The sequence below is a fragment of the Silene latifolia genome, chromosome 7 (genome assembly GCF_048544455.1).
Source record: "Silene latifolia isolate original U9 population chromosome 7, ASM4854445v1, whole genome shotgun sequence".
Lineage (NCBI taxonomy): Eukaryota > Viridiplantae > Streptophyta > Magnoliopsida > Caryophyllales > Caryophyllaceae > Silene > Silene latifolia.
Window position 1 is genome coordinate 101,667,927 of NC_133532.1, and position 22,396 is coordinate 101,690,322.

At 35.6% G+C, this 22,396-nt stretch overlaps 1 protein-coding gene across 4 annotated transcripts; it reads right to left on the reverse strand.

The window, feature by feature from the left end:
* Nucleotides 1–304: 304 nt before the first annotated feature.
* LOC141592420 (tRNA nucleotidyltransferase cca2-like) lies at nt 305–20,852 on the reverse strand. 4 transcript variants are annotated; one of them, XM_074413087.1, is made up of 16 exons: nt 20,603–20,852; nt 19,732–19,862; nt 18,791–18,908; nt 17,703–17,755; nt 17,545–17,594; nt 17,304–17,402; nt 17,030–17,139; nt 16,814–16,941; nt 15,996–16,062; nt 15,316–15,396; nt 14,939–15,007; nt 14,680–14,824; nt 14,213–14,374; nt 13,873–13,964; nt 582–707; nt 305–486 (listed from the first exon to the last, which is right to left on the reverse strand). In XM_074413087.1, exons 1-16 carry the CDS (start codon nt 20,756–20,758, stop codon nt 475–477), a joined length of 1,599 nt encoding a protein of 532 aa, XP_074269188.1. In that variant the 5' UTR covers nt 20,759–20,852; the 3' UTR covers nt 305–474. The 4 variants fall into 4 exon arrangements, with proteins under 4 accessions (XP_074269188.1, XP_074269187.1, XP_074269189.1 ...); XM_074413086.1 differs by lacking the exons at nt 305–486; nt 582–707 and adding exons at nt 12,946–13,122; nt 13,251–13,376 and having other exon boundaries at nt 16,814–16,937; nt 17,026–17,139; XM_074413088.1 differs by lacking the exons at nt 305–486; nt 582–707 and adding exons at nt 12,946–13,122; nt 13,251–13,376 and having other exon boundaries at nt 14,939–15,004; nt 20,603–20,851.
* Nucleotides 20,853–22,396: the final 1,544 nt, after the last annotated feature.

Sequence of the window (22,396 nt, forward strand, 5' to 3'; positions counted from 1 at the left end):
AGCCTAGACCGACCCAAATCGAGCCGAAGCGAACACCGAAAAAATAATGTGGACCAAGGACCAGACCTAAACATTTGGTCCTGGACCGACCAAACCCGAAATTTTCGATCGTACACTTAGATCGGAATGGATGTGGGAATTTATGTTATTTCCATGGTCTTTTGTGAATGGAGCATGCGAAAATGGAAACTGTTTATACGCTTTCGCATTGTGAAGTACGACTGTACAAGTGGTTGGATGCAACTTCCAACACGGGTTTCCTAACGGGTCCTGTAATACATCGAAACTGGATGGAGCCAAATTCTTTTGAAATACCGAAAATTTATCATCAAGACTGCTGTTTAGGTTAAAAAATGATCGTACAATATCAATATTAGCTCTTCGGCTCTTCCTACTCAAGTATTCAATGAAGATCACCATAGCATATCAGCAATAAACAAGCTTTTCAACCGGAAATCCAAGAACCAGTGAAGCTCAAGAGAACGACTGTACAGGAAAGTTATCTGAGTCATTTTGAAACTTTGGTGTTATGTAATGTCAAAAAGAATCCTAGGTATAGTGCCCTAATACCGTCAGCTCACCCTTGCTCGTTTCACGCCTGTTTCCTCTTCCTCCAGCAACTCTTTGCCTGTTTTCTCCAGCCACTCTTTGCACTCATTAACGGTTCCTGCAGGATTGGATAGCTGCCATTGCATAACCTTTTCTACCTGAACAATACAAACAAGTTTACGTAGGGTTAGACATCACGTGTTGTTTCCATTTCCTTTTTTTTTGTAACGAGGAACATCTCTCATTAGTAGCCTAGGGCGATACATTTTTAGAGACCAAACCCCGAGAGATACATTTTTAGAGACCAAACCCCGAGAGAACCAAATACAAAAACCATACCTTGTTTTGCGATCATGTCGGTCACCAACATGAACAATTCCCTACTCTTCTCCAGATTGATGCCTTCGGTTGATGATTCCTGCAAGTCGCCATAAGGATATACCAGAGTGGACATAAGTAATGCAATTGGCCAAAATTCTTTAATTTCCCTCAGAAGCAACCCTGAAAAGAAGACACCCACAGTTTCAACACCAGATCTTAGACGAGAAAAGCTAATATTAAAACCACCATCTCAAAACTGAAGTATACGCGTTACTAAAAGTCGTACAATGATTAGTAATGACAAATTACATTCACCAAATAAAGAGAATCAATGTCAACAATAAAATGGATACAACAATATGAAAAATGGCTACTCTACCTAAAAGGTTCATTGTTGACATTAAATGGTCTACCCAAAAATATATAAGGGTTCACTTTAGATCGTCTTATACAGTGGCGGATCCAGGATTTGAGTGAAGGGGGGCACAATAAGAAAAAAAATTTGCGGCAACATTTATACATTAAATTCAAAGATCGTCAATACATAGTAAATTCTAAGCTACACTAACACTTATACATTAAATTGCGGACAACATTTATACATTAAATTCAAAAAAATTTTGAGGTTCTAATAACAATGGAGAAGAGGTCGATGTGGTTTTTTGTGACTTCCGACTCCACAAGTATTGTAAGCTATTAAGAAGCCATGGTTTCCCTATATTTAGTGATGTGTACTCTGGCTTTCAGTGATTCAGATACTGATATATAGGCATTAGGACTACTCACCAAGTAACACAAATCATTAATCATTCCAGCGCACTTTTACCTCACTTGTGCAGTTGTGGGGATCCTGGAAACTTCTTCGGAGATTGCCCATTCCAAGACACTACAAAAAGATTAAGTCATAGCTACAGAATTTTTGCGATGGAACAATAATCCGTCGCTAATTACTGATTTTGCGATGGACTAATTTATTTGCGATGGATTATGCGATAAACTATAGTTCGTGGGCCAAAATTCTAATAGGCGCTAAGAGCATGTACATTGAGAGCATGTACAATAGAGAGGATTTACCTTCCTCTTAGAGCATGTACAATAGAGAGGATTTACCCTCCTCTTAGCCTTCTCTCTCATCTAAGAGGAGGTCCTCTCTATTGTAGAACAAGTATAGAGTGTCCTCTTAGCAAGAGGATGAAGAGGACTTCCTCTAGTTTTAGAGGAAGGAGTACATTGGCCCTTGTGCCCTTCAACCAATTAATGATATCCAATTTCTTATATTTTTTCTTAATATTGAAGGTTTATGTATAATGGTTAATTTAAGAGGAAGAATGAGACTTCCTCTCTATTGTAGAAAAATATAGGAGAAGAATAGAGGAAGAGGATGTAAATGTTGAAAAATGGGATGGATAAAAAGTAATTGAGGTGTCAAAAAAAATAGATGGGGAAAATAAAAATAAGAGGATAAAAACCTCCTTTCTATTGTACATGCTCTTAGCCCTCTCTCTCATCTAAGAGGAGGTCCTCTCTATTGTGGAGTATGCATAAAGGATCCTCTTAGAAGGAGGATGTTCTCCACTTCCTCTAGTTTTAGAGGAAGTGGAACATTGGCCCTTGTGCCAACTATCCAATTATATTTGTCCAAATTTAGTATTTGCTTTTTATTTTTTTATTTTAATATAAGTTGAAATGCAATTAAAATGTTAGAGGATAAAAAAGAGGATCCTCTCTATCAGAGGCAAAATAAATAAGAAGAGGATGAAAATAGTGAGGATGGAAGTGGATGATAGAGAAAGTGAGGTGTCCAAAAAAGAGTGGGAGAAAGAAAAAATAAGAGGATCATAATCTCCTCTCTATTGTACATGCTCTGAAGAGTATGGTTTCATCCTCTTATTTTTTCTCTTTCATTCTATATTTTTGACACATCATACTCTCTTTCATTTACCCCACTTTCCACTATCTCCTTCCTCTTTCTCTTTTTGTGTCCATATCAAAGAGGATGCTACCTTCCTCTCCTCTTTCACCATTTAAGTATAATTTTATCTCTTATTTGGCACAAGGGCCAAGACAAGAACATCCTCTATTTATAGAGGATGTCATCCTCTTCCTCTTCAAAGAGGATCTTTGAAGAATGTCTACATTGAAGAGGACATCCTCTTAGCACTCTCTCTCATCTAAGAGGATGGTCCATCCTCTTCAATGTGGGTGCTCTAATCCTGTGCGACGGATTTTGCAATGGACCACTTTAATTAACTCTCCACCCAATTAAACAGCAATAGGTTTTGGTATAGACGAGTGGGGCGAATAGACGGGTAAAGACCTCTAATAAAATGGGTAGGGGGACAAGGTGGGGCACCCCCATGTGCTTTCCACTTTATGGCAAATGAGTATTTTATGAGGGAAAATGGTATCCGTCTATACGTATAGACGGATAGTGTCCGTTTATAATGAGAATTTGTGATTGAATAGGGTGATTAAATCCCTTAGTCCGTCGCAATATTAATCAATCCATCGCAATGGAAAAATAAAACACCGAAACCCTAACTCGACATAATACAATCCCCAAATTTATCCCCAAATCAATTTAAGCACCCAATCCCTTGCATGCTCCTCCATCAATCGTCCTCCGTCATCGTCCTCTGCTAGCTCTGGTCCTCCACCAACATCCTCCGCCGTCGTCCTAGCTGCGGTAGCTCTTTGTTCCACTTTCTCGTTTTATTGTTTGTTTTCCTTCTCCCTTTTTCCCTAATTAATCATCTTCCTCTTTTTGTTTTTTTTTTGATTCACCAAATTAACTCTTTCATGTTTATGACTGTTTAAACATTTGGGTATCAATCATTTTTACAAATTTCATGATTTTATGCCCTAATCTTGAACCATTATTTACTCATTAATATGATTTGGGTTTCTTAGATATATCTCCAACTTTTAACTTAATTAATGGTATTTGTTGATTGCATTTCTCTAGTGTTCAATGCGTTAATGGAAGTATGCATACCAGATGTTTGGTTCTTTGTCTCCGATTTCGCAACTTCATTGCACTTTTTTTTAGGATACACTCCTGAAGATTGTTGTAATATCAGTTTTATACTTTTTTTCTATAAGGCCGTCTTACAAGAGAATTACATTGGGTTGCTATGTTTGGTCGATTGCTAATAATTACTCCCTCCGTCTCGGTCATTTGTTTACCTTTTAGTTATTTGTTGATGGATTTTTTAATCAAAGGTGAAAAAATAATTGGAACGGATGGAGTAATATGCAGAACATTCGGATGAACTGACGGATTTGATTTTCTCATCTGAAAAAATAATGGGTTTGATCAACATTAATTGTTTTGAAGCTGATGAGTTATTTTGAATGCGTAAATTGGATGTGATATTGAAGTGATGTTTGCAATACCTAATAATATGTTGGAGTTTATGAGTAGATAGAGATTTCGATAATGTTGTCGATTGGGTCGATTATAATGTCACTTCTTTCGTGGCATTATCATTGCCTCTTCTTCTTACTCTTTGTTCATTTGCTAGTATTTTTATTTAGTAAGGGATATCGAACATAAAGCTTTAGTCTTTGCTAGTTTTTTCGCTTTTGTGTGTGTCTTTTGTCAAAAATAATGACAATATTCTAAAAGATTTATAGAAGAGACGATGGAATAGTATTAGAATTAGTAAATGACATATCTTCTCTTCTTCTTTTAATTAGTAAATGGCAATTTTTTCATCCATTTATTATAAAATCACGTGGATCTATAAGGTCTACCTTATGTTTGTTGTTAGTCATAGGTTAGTAAATGTAGGATAGAGTAAGCTCTTTGATTTTAGTATACAATGGTTCATTGTTAGAGGAAATCTACAGATTATAAACGATTTTTTCTTTTTACTCTGCTGAGACGTGTGTGTTGCTTTCCTTAGTAATCTAGTTTAAGTTGTCCATGTCTTCAACATTTCTTCGGTTTATGGTAGCAAATGTGTCACTGACTTGAATTTTCTTTTTCACCTGGGATGATCAAGCAGGCTATTTTCTGCCAATGTTTACTGGTTTTGGCGGTCTACTTTTAGCAAACACTATTTTCTAAAGTAAAGTTTAGATGAACTAAGTTGTTAGAGAGTTTTGGTGGTTGTAGGCAGACAAGAGAGTGATATTGTCAGTTTGATGAGACTATTGCAGACTCGCTCACAATCAACTATGCAATTAGTATCTCCCAATCCAATAGGAATAAGTGGTCAAAGTATAAGACTCTTTTTGAAAGGAACAAGTGATAAAAACTGTAACAATGGACACCAGTATAAGATGTCCTATGAATTTCAGTTGTCCAAATTCGATTAATTCGATTAATTTGTTCCCCAAATTCAATTAATTTGTTCTTATTAGTTTTGATTAATTTGTTCCCCAAACCCTAAATCCCAAATTTGTTCCTATTAGTTATTAGTTTTGATTAATTCGATTAATTTGTTCCCCAAATTCAACTAAATATAGGGAAACCATGGCTTCTTATTAGTGCACATAGTCTGATTTATGGGGCAATACTGGTGGATGAGTTGAGATACATGACTACATCCTCCTAAGAAAGGCCAAACGTTTATCAGGCTACTTCTTGTAAAGTGCAATTTCTATTCCGAAGAAGTTTATACTGGTGGATGAGTTTAAGGGATTAATAGCACCCCCATATTGCAAAGTGCAATTTCTATTCCAAGCTTATTACCCAACTCCATCACTAGCTGTAAGTGTCCTTGTTATGACTCAGGGCTCGGGAGTAGTCTTGGAATGGGCAATCTCCGAAGAAGTTTCCAGGATCCCCACAACTGCACAAGTGAGGTAAAAGTGCGCTGGAATGATTAATGATTTGTGTTACTTGGTGAGTAGTCCTAATGCCTATATATCAGTATCTGAATCACTGAAAGCCAGAGTACACATCACTAAATATAGGGAAACCATGGCTTCTTAATAGCTTACAATACTTGTGGAGTCGGAAGTCACAAAAAACCACATCGACCTCTTCTCCATTGTTATTAGAACCTCAAAATTTTTTTGAATTTAATGTATAAATGTTGTCCGCAATTTAATGTATAAGTGTTAGTGTAGCTTAGAATTTACTATGTATTGACGATATTTGAATTTAATGTATAAATGTTGCCGCAATTTTTTTTTCTTATTGTGCCCCCCCTTCACTCAAATCCTGGATCCGTCACTGCCCAAATCCCCAATTTTCTAACCTAGATTGCTATTTTCCATCTATCAATTGTTTTCTTTTAATTCCTTATGGTCTATTTCTGCTGTGAATTTTAATTATTTGTTAGTTCAACTCCTACCCCCAATTTTATAAACCCTAATTTCAAAATTTATCATTTTAGAACCCTAATTTCATCTTGTTTTACCAATTTCAAAGAAACTTAATACTCCGTATATGTTATGCTTCATTTTAGATTGATTCTTTTTCAAAACATGAAATCTTCATCTGGTGGTTTTAGATTTTCCGTTAGTATTCGTAATTTTTGATGCTATGTTTACTAAATGACAATGATCAATTTTTAGCATTAACGAGTTTGTCGCTATATTGTTGGCGCTTTTGCCGTGATTTCCAAAACCATGGCTTCGCCACACGCCAAGTAATCACCCTTTACCGATCACTTCTAAGAACAACTTTCGCAAATTCCCTGGACTACAACATCAGGGAGTATGTCAAGCGTAGAACCGTGGATGCTTTTCGTCTAAACAAAACCCTAGATGACCCTTCAGCTATCTCTTCTGCCGTTGCTGATGCTCGTTCCCAGCTTGAAATAGCCAAGCGTCAAGCCGTTGTTTACTCTCTTTACGCTCCCAAAGTTAAGAGCATCATGGACCTCCACAACTAGTTTCATCAACTCTTGTTCAGGGTGCTATATTTTTCTCTGTTATGATTCTGTTATATTTACTTTTCTGACTGCTTAATTTAGCTTTGATATTATTGCGAATTTATTACCTGCTCTTGTTTTTCGTATGTATGATGCAATCCAAATTTTTTACTTTGGGGAATGATAACGCCAAGGGTAAAAACACTTGTGCCACTCGTTTTGTATGAGTATTGATTGATTGGTTTATCTATGTCAAGCCTAAATACGAGTGAACACAATATATTTCCGAGTGGCGTTGTGCCCATTTTTAATGTTTTGTTGAGAGCAAATGAGTTATTCCTTAGTTGAATGGACTAGATTAATAAATGAAGTATCCTTGGTGGGCAGGGAAGTCAGTCATGGCTTGTATCTTCACAAATTCTCATTTCAGACGGCCTATTCAGTCTGAAGGCTAAAACACTTTGCCAATTTCGAGAGGAGGGAAAGAAGTTGCCTTGTTCCCATCTCTACCATGGGGATTGTATCATCCCTTGGCTCGGGATTAGGAACACTTGCCCGGTATGTCGTTTTGAGTTGCCTACCGATGACCTTGATTACGAGCAGAGGAAGATAAGGTCAGCTCGTGTCATCTAGTAGGTGAGATAGAAAAGTCCATAGAAGAATCAATTGTTTTCTTTTTTTCTTTTTCCGGAACTATATATAATACTAATACTGTAGTACGTTTTTACAATGTAGATATGAGATATGATTCTTTGCAACTGTGGCTTGTACGTATTATAAATGTTTGAACTCCATCTATCTTGGGAGTTTGTAATTACTTATAAATAATGTGTGAACCCCTATCCATTCGCATATATATATATATATATATATATATATATATATATATATATATATATATATATATATATATATATATCAAGGTTTATGTCTTGATTCCGCGATGTTGGATAGTCTTGATTACTGCAATGCTTCTTACGTCAGGTTCTCCAAGGATCGTGTCATTCCTATGACTGATCAAAGCATTTGATCCCTCTTGAGTGGTTGTTGGGTCAGTAGACCTGTAGAAGGCAACGCAAGTTTGCTATTTCTTTTTAGAATTCCGTTAGGACTTAGCAAAGTGTATGAAGATAATTCATTCAGAAAGTTCAAGACATTTATTAAAACTATTTGTAATATTTCTATCATTTACCTAGACGATGAACAATTCAAATCTTGTAATCTTTCAATCACGCTAATGAATTTACAAGCGATTTCATTAAAATAAGTACGGATGCAGCCATTTTTATGGTGATGAAATAGGCTTGGAGGAGTTGTTAGGGAGGAGTTGTTGGGGAAGCTAAACAGACGGTCCATTCTTAATATAGAAAGATAAATAAATAAATGAAACACTCATATATGAAATCGATAAACAAATGATCGGGACAGAGAGAATAATAAATAAACAAGTAGTGATAAGGTAGTGACGAGATGATGACTGAATAATGAAGTCGAAAAGGATAGATTAAGAAGGAGGGCCATACCCGGGTGGTTAGTCGGTTGTCGATGGGGAGGTGATGGAGTGTTTTAAATAAACAAACAAATTAGCCAATTAGGTCCTTCAATGAGCTATATGCCTATAATGGCCTTATAAATTATAATGACGTCCATCTAATAGAAAAGTAGAGGAGGGGTATAAATGTATTTTCTTTATTAAAAGAACAACTACAGTGCTGAATTGTATTGTAAGTCAATTAGTCAAAACAAATTTTTTCATTCCTAAATTTCAGGGTGCACGTTCTGCATACAATTTAATTAGACAGCCTTCAATACATGATTTCATCCATTTGTTCAATTACAATTATACGACTTACGTTTAATAGACATACAAATATTAAATATAAAAAATCAATTTCAAATCATTATAATTAAACAAATATTTCAAAGAATTAAATTTAAATAATTTGATATTCAACAAAAAAAAAAATCAAATAATATTTATAACTAATTAAATTTTAAAAAAAGAAGAAAAAAAAGAAAGGAGAAGCCTTACTTAAGTCGAGAAATGAAAAATGTTTTAAAAGGGATAAAAATATAGATGTATTTTCCTATAAAATTATTATATATAGTATAAGTATCAGAATAGTATCAATATTTTTAATAACCAAATTAACAGCAATATTTTTAAAAATTAAAATAAATGGACACCAAGAAAGAGTATACGAGTAAAGTTTCACCGAAATAATTTCTGAAAAAAATGTTAAAATTACAGAAAAATACCATAAATAAATTTTTAGGATTCATAATTATTAGAATTAGAATTAAAAAGGACACAAAAAGTGATTGCATAGAAAAATAAACGGTTGGGAAAAAAAAGTGTTAATGCAACATTGACATAAAATAATGCGAAGCATTAATTGGAAACTTTGGATTATCGTCTGAGATCAATTTACGCTTCTTTTTTCTAAAATCCTTTAATAAAATCTACACTTGATTCATGTATGAACCTCGATAAAGAGATGTGAGATAGATATGATGCTCGATAGGGTATATTTAGATTTGTACTTATATGAGGTGAGATTTTGATGGTGTTGGCCGTTTGGGCATTTATGAAATTGATCAGGAAGATAGACAAAGTGAGAGCTAAAACAAAGTAGTTTGACAACTTAATTTTTAAAGTTCAAAATCATGACTTAAAAGATGAATATCTATGGGGAGGAGATGCGTGAAGACTGTTGATGCAGATGATACCAAATTATCAAAAAATGATTTCCGAGGATGGTTTAGAGGCGGTGGTGGTGTAATTTTGGCTGCAAAGATGAATAGAACGAACAAGGGTGTGTTGACTGATGAGCAGTTAATGGCGGGACTTTTTGTTTTCATAGGTATTGGGCTTATTTGTTTAATGGATTGGTCTTATGTTAAGAGACGGTCTTATTAAACAATTTGTAATAGCTTTATTCTGATGACTTTGACTATGGGCCATTTCTGCAAAGAAATAATAATGGCCCAACGTTTATGCTAATAATGACTATTTCTATTTCGCTTTTATTATTCTTTTTTTTCTCAAAATTTAATTTCAAATTAGTTGTCCCATTCGAAATTTAGTATCGTAAATGAGTAAATTATAAACATCACCCCTAATTTGGTCCGTTTCTTAATTATTTAATTAAATTCCATTTTTTAATTATTTAATTAAATCTAGTACATTAAAAATACAAGTAATCAACTAATCAAGAGTTCAAGACATCAAGTACATTAATATTTAATAAAATATATATTTAAATCGTTAATATTCATTATTTATATAAATAAAAGAGTATTTAGAAAAAATATACTAAGGTTATTGGGCCGGCCCACGTGCTAAGCACGATTAGCCCATGGGCCGTGCACGGCCCGAGCACGAAATCAGGCGGGCGTGCCGGGAGCGGGCCGCGGCGGGATTTGGGTGAGTGGGTCGAGAACGGCACGACACGGCCAACCAATATCCGTGTCTCGGCGGCCATTTTTTGGGAAGGCACGATAGGCCAAGACGCGAGCCGCCAAAGACGGCCCAATGCCAACTCTAGTTATACCTATCAAACATGCCCGACATGGGTCCGCCTAAATCCCAGCCCGTTCCAAGCCTATAAGTTTAACAATAAATATAAGTATATTTTTGTATTACAACTTGGTGCATCAGGTTTGCACCCCATACCAAATAGATTGAGCGGGTCGAGCCTAGGTTCTAACGATAGCATAACAATACCTATCAAACAGATTGAGTGGGTCGAGTCTTAGGTCGGGTCAGAATATAGATCAAGAAAAATACAACTCAGTTTAAAGTCAAATACAAGTGAACAAAGTTTTCTTCTCCTTTTATTTTTCTCATTTATCAATAGGGGAAAATATCACAATACCGACACAAAATTAACAAGTATATATTGAACTTTAATGATGCATCCATTGATGTCAAAGGTAAATTTAATTTTATCAACATATTAGTATATTTTCTCGAGTTGAAACATTTGATTGAACGATTCGACCCAATTTGATCAGGTTTCAACACTAAATTAAGAAGTCATATCGGGTTTGTTCAATTGAGTTATATGTCAACATTTACGGGGATGCCTACATAAAACAGGTCTATTGAGTCAAGTCAAAATTTGACAGGTCTAATAGACACATACAGGCCCATTTTTTATACTTCCTCCCATCCATTCCAAAGGTAACATGGACCCACTTTTTGTGAGAGGAAAAGTGGGTCCATGTTACCTTTGAAGTGGATGGAGGAAGTATAAAACATGTCGATGGAGTCAAGTCTTCAAAATTTGTTTCTTTACTAATTGCAAAAGATGAATTGAAATTATTAAATATGGGTTCAATTAAATAGCAACTGCCGTACTATCTACCAACTTTGATACAAGATTTTAAAAAACCAATCCGTGTAATTTGAACGGGTTTAAAAGTAGTAATGTGCACAAAATTGAAACCACGAGAGTATATGTACCGATCTTAAAAACGTCAAACTAGTTAAGTGAATTTTCCGGAAAAGTAATGCAGTAAAATAAAACAACTAGACGTGTACACCTGAACCACTGAACGTCCTCCACTGCTCCACAATTCCTCCACCTCGCATCACCTGCAACGCTCAATCGTTCCGCAAATTCTTAGTAAGTCACTCAATTTTCTTCCCCCAAATCCAGGGGCGGATTTGGGGGGGAAGTGAGGGCACGTGCCCTCACGTGCGAAAAAAAAAAAATAAAAAAAAAAAATGGAAAAAACGATAAACACAAACCAGTGAACCACACAAACAGAAACAGGCAAAACAACAATAAACATAAACTCATAAAGAACACAAACACAATAGAACGATAAAGACAACCACCACCTGCCGCAGTGCCGCCGGCCGTCTGCCTGGCGTCTAAGTGTCTGACACTCCACCACTATAGTGTTCGTGCTACCTAGCTTATGCCCTATAGACCTATAGTACTTCGTACGGAGTACTCTTATGATTTAGGTCCGCCCACTTGGTTAAAATTTTGATACAGATAAGTCGGTTTGGGTCAGGTTATTTCATTGTACACATTGTATACAATTTAGGTTGAGTTAATCAAGTCATTTTAGACTCGATTGTGTTGTTAGGTTATTTAGTTGTCAATCAATTTGCAAATAATTGGTTCGAGTTTTGTGGTTATAAAATAACGCAATTTATTTTCGCAGTACGTTTTTTACTCATTATAGTACATTTTGTCTACTTCTTTCCATTATTTACCCTTGGAAAAAAATTGCTGTGAAAAAATGTACTACATGTTCAATATCCAACCACCACCACCGTACACTCCCACCACCGGATCACCGTCCAATTTCCACTGGCTGGCTGCCCTTCCCCTACCCCTCTGGCGAATACCCCTTAATTAGCAGTATGCGTTAAAATTACATCAACAAATCATTGTGAAATCAAAAACCAATATGCAATAAATTGAATATGCTGCATATCCAATTGCCCAACAACAACCTATCATAAAACGACTAATTTGTCCATTTTTGAATACATTTTCTTAACCCCAGTGGTTCCGTCTCCCTTAAAAATTTCAATTAGCTAATCAGATCAAGAATTCGGTACATTTTTGTTGTTGGGTTAATTATCATGACAACGTTATCTGATTTGTATAATTTGTGTTCTTCCTCTTTCATTTTCTGTTGTTTTTATACAATCTTTGGTTGATATCTTCACTTGGGTTTGTCTTAATCTCGCAAATTTCTCAATTAGTTGGCTAATGATTTTGTGGGAAGTTTACTGCAAAAGGGGCTGAGTCGAGATAGGTTATTGATCAAGGCAGGGAAAGAATGAGGAAATAAGAGGGGTAAAATGGTCAAAAGTGTACTGTATTGAGTAAAATGTGTACTGCGAAAATCAACACCCTAAAATAATGTCTATGAAATTTCATGTTACTTGTTGTAGGAGTGAGCCTAGACCGACCCAAATCGGGCCGAAGCGAACACCGAAAAAATAATGTGGACCAAGGACCAGACCTAAACATTTGGTCCGGGACCGACCAAACCCGAAATTTTCGATCGTACACTTAGATCGGAATGGATGTGGGAATTTATGTTATTTCCATCGTCTTTTGTGAATGGAACATGCGAAAATGGCTCACTTAAACTGTTTATAAGCTTTCGCATTGTGAAGTACGACTGTACGAGTGGTTGGATGCAACTTCCAACACGGGTTTCCTCATGGGTCCTGTAATACATCGAAACTGGATGGAGCCTAATTCTTTTGAAATACCGAAAATTTATCATCTAAGATTGCTGTTGAGGTTCAAAAATGATCGTACAATATCAATATCAGCTCTTCGGCTCTTCCTACTCGAGTATTCAATGATGATGTCACCATAGCATATCAGCAATAAACAAGCTTTTCAACCGGAAATCCAAGAACCAGTGAAGCTCAAGAGAACGACTGTACAAGAAAGTTATCTCTGTCATTTCGAAACTTTGGTGTGATGTAATGTCAAAAAGAATCCTAGGTATCCCACTTGAGATTTGAGAATCAATGAATAGTGCCCTAATATCGTCAGCTCAACTCACCCTTGCTCGTTTCACGCCTGTTTCCTCTTCCTCCAGCAACTGTTTGCCTGTTTTCTCCAGCCACTCTTTGCACTCATTAACGGTTCCTGCAGGATTGGATAGTTGCCATTGCATAACCTTTTCTACCTGAACAATACAAACAAGGTTACGTAGGGTTAGACATCACGTGTTGTTTCCATTTTCTTTTTTTTGGTAACGAGGAACATCTCTCATTAGTAGCCTAGGGCGATACACCTTTGAGAGGCCAAACCCTGAGAGATACGCGACAACACGGTAAGCCGGCATTCTCTTTTAACAGACCCCGAAGGTCCCCATGCAATAACCGCATACTGCAAGGAGTTGAACCCGGGACCTCGCAATTCATGTCAGTGCATGCTTTGAGGGTCCATTTTCAATGGTATAAAACTTTTCATTATTCGAATTTGAAATAAGATGAAATAAAATAAGTCTTCTCGCATAGTAATGTAGAAAGCGTCATCAACAACTTAGTTTCATTATAAACCATGAAGCATGGTTTATGAGTTATGACACATAGTAGTGTAGTTTGTTGTCAAATATCGGGCGTCAATATGTACTCGACAAATAGAGTTACTACTGTACTGTCATGGGAAGAGAGTCTTACCCATTTTCCTACTTTTTTTCCTTCGGGGTTCAAAATTGACATAATCTCATTTCCGTTGATTATTGGCTTTGTCTCCCAAATGTTTTCAAGACCTGCAGTGTGAAATTTCAGATACCATAGTTTGTGACAGTAATAGCTTACGCGAAACAGGCACGAGTAAACTAAGGCTGTTTTAAAAAAAAAAAAAAAAAAAAAAAAAAAAAAAAAAAAAAAAAAAAAAAGTTCTACAGTAGCAAATCCTAGCAATGCAAAATTCTTCATGAAAAACCTCATTTGATTAAACAGCAACCAATGTAAAGCAAGAAACTTATGTTAAGAGAACCAAATACAAAAACCATACCTTGTTTTGCGATCATGTCGTTCACCAACATGAACAATTCCCTACACTTCTCCAGATTGATGCCTTCGGCTGATGATTCCTGCAAGTCGCCATAAGGATATACCAGAGTGGACATAAGTAATGCAATTGGCCAAAATTCTTTAATTTCCCTCAGAAGCAACCCTGAAAAGAAGAAACACCCGCAGTTTCAACACCAGATCTTAGACGAGAAAGCTAATATTAAAACCACCATCTCAAAACTGAAGTATACGCGTTACTAAAAGTCGTACAATGATTAGTAATGACAAATTACATTCACCAAATAAAGAGAATCAATGTCAACAATAAAATGGATACAACAATATGAAAAATGGCTACTCTACCTAAAAGGTTCATTGTTGACATTAAATGGTCTACCCAAAAATATATAAGGGTTCACTTTAGATCGTCTCATACAAGAATTTGTGAAAGAAAAAAAAGAACAAGACCTGTCAATATCCGTAGCTTTGAAGACTCTGGAACATTAATAAGTGTCGTTTCAAAGGTAGCTTCGGCATGCTGCATATCTTTTTGAGATCTAAGGAGAGAGATTATTGATATGAACTTCTCCGTGACACGGTGCACGTTTATTATCTACATGAGCAGTAACATGGACCATACAATGAAAATGTTCACTGAACTGGCAAAGAAAGCAGAACAATAAAATGCTATCATGGCAAAATCAAAGGGAAAAAGATTCAAACTCACTGTCTCGGGATCCTTGTCTTTAAGCTTGAGAGAATTTCGAAAAATATGATCCACCACAGGCACAGGCTGCTACACCACAAGAAAACATACATGAGGATGACACGTTCATGAGTAAGTACTTTGTGTTCATCCAACCAATTACTTGTACGAATAATGTTAGATTCAGAATTTCAGATGGCACGTGTTACACGAACACGTTTTGCAATTTTCCCACTTTTAAGCAAATTAATAGCACAGAAATACAGAATGAAGCATAAGTAAAACATTGACCAAAAAATGATTAATATCTGGAAGTTAGTTGACAGTTTTTCTTTATGGTGAAATAACATGCCATCATGGCACCACCTCGTAAACAGAACAAAAAGCTAAAACATCACCTTTTTCTTCTTATCTTTGTAAGTCGTACTCCGCAAAGGAAGAAACATGGCTGAATATAAACATAATCGCCTGTGGTCATCCTGTAACAGCAGAGAAATGAACATCACTACTGGAGGAGAAACAGAGTAAGATTTAAAATGTTGAGCCAAGGCAGAGACCAGAAACTGAGTTTAACTGTATGTTTGGATTCAGGAAAAACTAGGTTAATATTTATTTTCATCATGTTTGGTTCACTCATTCATAGGTTTTTTTATAGGGTAAAAACTACATTGATCCTCTAGGATAGGACCAACCTATTTCATCCTTTTTGGATATGAGACGCTCATTCATACGTAACCAACTATTACGATATTACCATATTTTCAGACCATCGTATTGGTCGTAGACGTGAAACTAGGTGAAGTGAAATTGTGGTGAAAATCTCGACATTCTGCTCGCCATGCTAAGAGTGGTGAGAGTAACCTGATACCTAACTTTTCCCCCACCTCAATCCCAAGAAAGATTAAAGTTTAAGTAGGCCACCCAAGTGAAATTTACATTTTTTGCTATACACCATAAGTTTTTTCTTTTTATAACAAAAATAATATACCTACTTGTCCTACTACTGCAAATTCATTTGTGTAATCAAATTTGCATCTTAGAAATAAAGATACTACTGATAAAGAAACCATGTACTCACACTTAAGGTAAGAGATTCAAGTGACTGAACAAGGCTCCAAGCAGCATCGATGAATGTAAGACATGACCTGAGCAAGGGAAAACGATGGCTATGAGCATTCAAACCAAAAATACTTCATGCAGTAAACTATCATAGCTCAGTTGGACTTCAGAAACATGACCTATGCTACATTGCTACCTATACTGAAGATGATCGCATGAGATTTCATAGGGAGTAGACTCAATGGCTATGATCAACAGCAGAAATAACTAATATTTTCATATGTAAGTTTGTTCCACAAGATCTCATTTAAAGAATATAGTTTCGATAATTCTCTGTTCAATTGAATTCCAGTTCACTAGTAGTGATTAGGTGGACATTGGTATGACACACGGACACTTCAATTTAGACGAAAGACTTATCAATGTTTCATAAATAACCGTGTCCGACACTTGGACTTGGATATGCACCCATATCCTCCCCTTCGAACCGAGTCAGCCTCAAGGAACACTAGACATAGAGAAGAGGAGTAGAAATACCAAAAAAAAAAAAAAAAAAAAAAAGTCATCCAGTTGGGTTACAATAAATACCCATAACATTAAGCATGAGTAAGCATTGCACCAGACACAGACCTTGGAACGAACTTATGGTAAGCATCCCAAAATTAGTTTGACAACAAAGATACTGGAGAAGGACCATAAAAATATACTCCATATGAAAACAAAATAATCACGCAAAAAAAAAAAAAAAAAAAAAAAAAAAAAAAAAAAGATAGGGAATCCTAAGCAGATGGAGATGTCACAAACTTGCACAGTTTAGGAATGGCTGAGAGCATTAACCTATCACATGCCTCTGGTGTTGAAGGATCAACATTAGACGGAAGAGTGAAAACAGTCCAAAATAATTGCAAATCACAGATATAGGTTACTGCTTTAACAGGTTGATTTCCAGCAATCATGAGATCTACCTGAAAAATAGATGAAAAACACATGAAAAACCGAAGTAACTTTCTGAGAGAGACATGCATGCGTTAAGAATCATATATTTTAACATACTTCAAGACCAATTCGTTCTCTGCTTATTTTTTCCGCAATAGCATCTCTCACTTCATCAGAAGCAGCAGCTTTCTTTAGGTCCTCGTCAAAAGTGAAATCAAACCTTGCACCTAGAAATTGGAGGAAGGATGCTCAAAGTGAGACAGAAGAGACGCATAAACAGATAATATTCACCAAAACAAATAGCTTGAACCAGAGGTGTTTAAAGTGCGACACAAGTTTAGTATAAACAGGTGGACAAAGCCATCAAATGATTCAAATCACAGATACTCACCAAAACGAATTGCTCGAAGAACACGCAAAGGATCATCCAAAAAAGTCTGTTTTGGAGGCAAAGGAGTAACTATCTTTCCTAACTTTAAATCGGTTATACCTGTCACCAAATACAATATAATAGAAAGAAAATTAATCACAGAAAGACAGAGTGTTAGTAAAATAAATAAAAGAAATCATGAACCTCTGGTTCTATCCAGAGAGGCAGAGAGTAAGACTACAGAAGAATAGTTCAAACTAACCCCTTCGAGTAAAATTTTCCACAAAACCGGTGTGAATATTGTAGAACATGCTGTCACAAGAACAATAACGTAAACATGACTGTTTTACTAAAAAACTTTTATTTTACCGAGACAGCTATTACTTGGCTCGAGAAAAGATTCAAGAAAGTTTAAGCCACCTGTTAATAGTCAAATCCCTTCGTTCAGCATCCTTTTCCGGAGAACCAAAACTCTGTAAGTCAAACCAAAATCAAATGAGATGCATCTCCAATTGATGCCATGGCCAGACAAATCACGCATTCCCCAAATTCGCCACTTGGAGTAGTAGATATGATATTTCTTGTTTTATTCTTTTTAGTTACCATTATTAGCTAAATAATCTACACATACAATCTATCATTACAATGTCATTAATGTGAGTAAGACAGATGTCGTCTATCAAATATCCTAGGTGGGTGGAGCAGCAAAGGCCAAAGGTTAAAGATCTTTACCGAGTTCCCATTACTACCCCATTCCATATACATTCCTTGAATCTTAAAAGAAATCGTAGTACTCCGTATTCATTCCCGTTAAGTGCAAAGGTTTGTTCTGGTGACCAACAGTAAGTCTTTTAAGAAAGTGCCACACCGTCAGTGTGACATTTACCCCTATAAACAAAAACTTCCAGGGTAACTATACAACTGTCACTTACTGATAGAGTCAAATAGTGTCGGCTTAATTAAATAATTTTAGTTGAATAAATGTGTTGTGAAGCCGGTTTTGAGTGCTAATCGTTATATTTCCCGGCCAATTCACTTTGGTTGTAATTTGGGTCAATTGAACTTGTTTTTGGCATTTGCATCTCAAGGGTAGTTCAAGTATTTCATGATGATAAGTTGAGGTGAAGAAACCGTTATGTAGAAACCGAATTAGAAGTCAAACCCGAGCCACGGTCAACCAAGGCGAAGAAGGACAACAAAAGGTAAGCCAAGGGAATAAGTGCAAAGCCAAGAGAAGCAAGCAAAAGGAAGAATTGAAGCCTTGGCATGCACAAACAAGAGCCAAAATGAAGAATTGAAAACTCGGTTTCACAAGGGTCAACTTCAAATGGATATATCTCGAGTTCTAGACCTTGTATCGACGCAAGGCCAAGTGGAGGTGAAAGCTTGTGATCTTAGCTTTCCAACGGTAGGTCACACGCTTTATTTAGAGTATGTTAACAAATCATCCTTTGTATGTCAACAAGGGGGTAAAACAAGGTTTGCAAATAAACGAAATATGGAGTTACCATGGTAGGAATACTGTTTACTGTACCGTACTCTTCAGTCCTTAAATTCACAAAATCAATCCACTGGCCAAACAGGCGCATCTTTGCAGTTTCCAAGTGTTTCGATTTAGCGGAATTGCTGAAAAGAAAATACACATTATAGTTATAAGGATACACACAGTTGATAAAAAATTAAGGCACAGTGTTCTTTTGATGGTAGCTACAGAAAGAAAAGTCTTTAGATTGTGCGACTACTAAACAAAAAAATTGCACACTACACACGTCTATCCAGACACCTGAGAATAATGAAGCAAAAGATTCTAGGACATAAAAGTCGATTGCTTATTGGACAAGCTTCTATCTTAAGCATCATTGATATTTGTTCAACCTTAGCCACAATATTCTCATTCTATTGGAAGATGAAAAATGATCAAGGTTCATTCATTTACTAGTTGATTTCCAAAACTTGATACAAGTGATTTGTGTTCAGAGAAACAGAATTTTACGAAATGCGAGAATAATATAGTATTTAAACCCAAACAATATATATGTGCTTGAATTAGAGTCATATTATGTTGTTTACAATCAATGAGTAGAAAGTATGGAGAGGAAGTATCAGTAACCACATAATCAGATGAACAGCACAACTGCGCAATAGCCGCCAGTGAAATCACAGGTGATGCACGAGTTACGCACCATTAACAAAAGCCTCCACAAGCTGGCGCCAGTTATTATTGACAAATACAATATCCATTTCAAGTCCCAAACCCATAAAATATCGCATGCCATTCAAGGAAACATTTGACAAGGAATCAAAATATTATGCCTTGGTCATGGAAAGTCCCTGGTGTAAGAACCAGTAACATTGATATACCTAATGTCAGCTTGCGAAAACTTAAAATACACCAGAAGACGACAACAATCCTAAAAGTTGAACAGGCTAGTAATCCGCATCCACATACCTTGGAATGACAACAGCTTTCTTAACGTCTATACCCTTCTTTAACAGGTACTCCTTTATTTTTTCACAGAATTCTTCACCAAGCATGTTGTTTATTGCAATATCAATGTCGTTACAATCTTCGCCTAAAAGCTGCATAGAAAGTGAAGCAAATGGAATATCAGTACATGTATAAACTGTCGTAAAAATGGTGCTTACATGATATTGTGGTTATAGCATATAGCTCAAATTATTGTTATCGGTATATCGAATTAATAAAAGGTAAACTTAATATGGACATATACAATCATACATTACCAATCAAATTCTACACAATCACAGTGTCCTATCGAAAATTATTCGAACCAAATAAACATAATTAATGAATTTCAATAGCATCACCATATGCTATAAGTCTATAACCACATCATCACTAAATTAATACTCCCTCCGTCCCCGGTCATTTGTTATCCTATTCTATTTTTGGGTGTCTGTCAATTTTTATCCTTTCTATTTTAGGATTGCATTTGATGAGCAATTTGATGATTCACGCTCAATTTGAACCACTTGTCATCTTATAATTAGCCTCCTCCTCTTTCCTTGGTCTTTGTGGTCTTTGTGCCAAAACAAAAGGACAACAATTGACCGGTAACAGATGGAGTACAAAACACACAAATTCCGAAAACACAACATCATTACAAAATTCTAGCAAAACCCGACTTCGTAAATCACAATTCAACTGCAAAAATTGAAAATTAAACTACCACCCAATTTCACCACAATGCAATCACAAAAACCCTAATCAAAATTACAATTTGATAAACCATAATCCACCGATAAAACATAATTACACAGAAAAAAAAAAAAAAAACGAAAAAGATGAAATCTTTTACCTTATCTCGGACCCAACCACCCGCAACACGAAGCTCGGTCTCGTTGAGCTTAGAATCACGAAGAACATCTTCAAGAAGATTAAAAAGAAACGATTCGTTCTCTGTTAATTCAAATAGTTCATTGGCTTGAATAATTAAGGGTTCAGGTGTTTCCATGGTGGTTGAATTGCAGTGAAAAGAATAGAAATTGATTAGGGTTTCAGAAGGGTTTACGCGGGAAATTGGGGATTTTAGAAGTGTAGGACTCAGCAGGGGCAGATTTGCGCGGGGGTGGATCCAGAAATCAAGGAACTCCAATTTAATTAAAGAAAGTTATATAAATTAATTATATAGAAGTTTAGTAATTTTCCTAAATATATGGAAGAGACTAAAACATGGTCAATTTCCTTAAAATAAAAAAATTAATTAATTAAGATGGTCAATTTCCTTAACATAAAATAATTAATTTAGATGGTCAATTTCAAGAAGACTAAAAGAAATAAGATGTTTGGTAATTTTCCTAAATATTTATAGAAGACCAGAAGATTGTCAATTTCCTTAAAATAAAATAATTAATTAGTATAAACATGCACACTTATGGTATTAATTATTATCATCATAAAATTATATATTAAATTTAAAATCTATGCAATTTTATTAAACTTTATAGTTTATTAGGTGTATAGAGATGTTAATTATTTAACATACAAAAATATAATATAAGTAGTTATAAATAATTCAAGTTAGATTCCACAATATAAAATATTGCATAATTCTTTTGATTTGATTTAATGAATATATATAATATATTTATATAAATATATAAATCTCTTAAAATTACATGCCTAAATAGTAAAAGTAATTTCGTAGCAAAGAAAAGAATTGTAGTAACATTGGATTTAGTTATATGATAGTAATCACTCATTTAAATAGTAAAAAAATAATATTATCAGCGAGATTAGTGAAAGTGGTAGAAACAACAACGGGAGTGATGAGTCATAATTATATACATATTTATGCCTCCCCTTAATTGCTTTTGATACGGTTTTCGTGCTAGTTTATAGCATTTAGATGCCTTTTAAGTTAGAATGTCGATACTTCCGCCTTTTGATGTTTAATGCAGGAATGATGCATTTGAGGAGCAAAGAAATGAAATGAGCATCGCGGAGTGGGCATGAAGGGATACACGAAGCATGGCACGAGAATCAATAAGAATGAAGGAAGAGAATTTAAGAAGAAAACACGAAGAAAAGAGCTTCTTATTATAAGTGCCTACTTTGAAGAGCCATATCTCGAGTTCTACAATGTATTTTCAAGTGATTCCAATTGGAGGTGAAAGCTTATCCTCTTAGCTTTCCAACGGCGTGAAAATCGCTTGTTTCGACAAAACGAAGAAATGGCGGCCGTTTGAAGTTCAGTGCGCGAAGCAGGAAATTGGTGCCTCGATCGAGTCAACCTTGGCTCGATCGAGGAACTTCATGCTCGATCGAGTCACTCGCGACTCGATCGAGGAACCAACCTAATCAACTAAATTTCGCAATGTCGAGAGTTGGGTGTTCTTGAACTTTGGTGCCTCGATCGAGTCACTCTCGACTCGATCGAGGAACCTTCCAGTTTTATAATTCCCGCAACTTTCCTTAAGTCGGTTATGTATTGCTATAAATACCAAAACTCGTACCCTAAGTTATTTTATGCTTTATTTTCAGTAGGTTTAATATAGCTACCTTAGAAAACTCTCTAAAATATTTAGTTTAGTTTATTTATTGTTCTTACTTCCGGATCTAGCTATTTACGGTATTGTTCTTAATCTTTCCT

Excerpts from the sequence above, each read along its gene's own strand:
- LOC141592420 (XM_074413087.1), bottom strand. The coding sequence starts at position 20,758 with ATGGAAACACCTGAACCCTTAATTATTCAAGCCAATGAACTATTTGAA. Across the intron at positions 17,403-17,544 it reads GGAAAATTTTACTCGAAGGG|GTATAACCGATTTAAAGTTA; the intron begins GTTAGTTTGAAC and ends ATTTGGTGACAG. Across the intron at positions 16,063-16,813 it reads ACACCAGAGGCATGTGATAG|GTCATGTCTTACATTCATCG; the intron begins GTTAATGCTCTC and ends TCCCTTGCTCAG.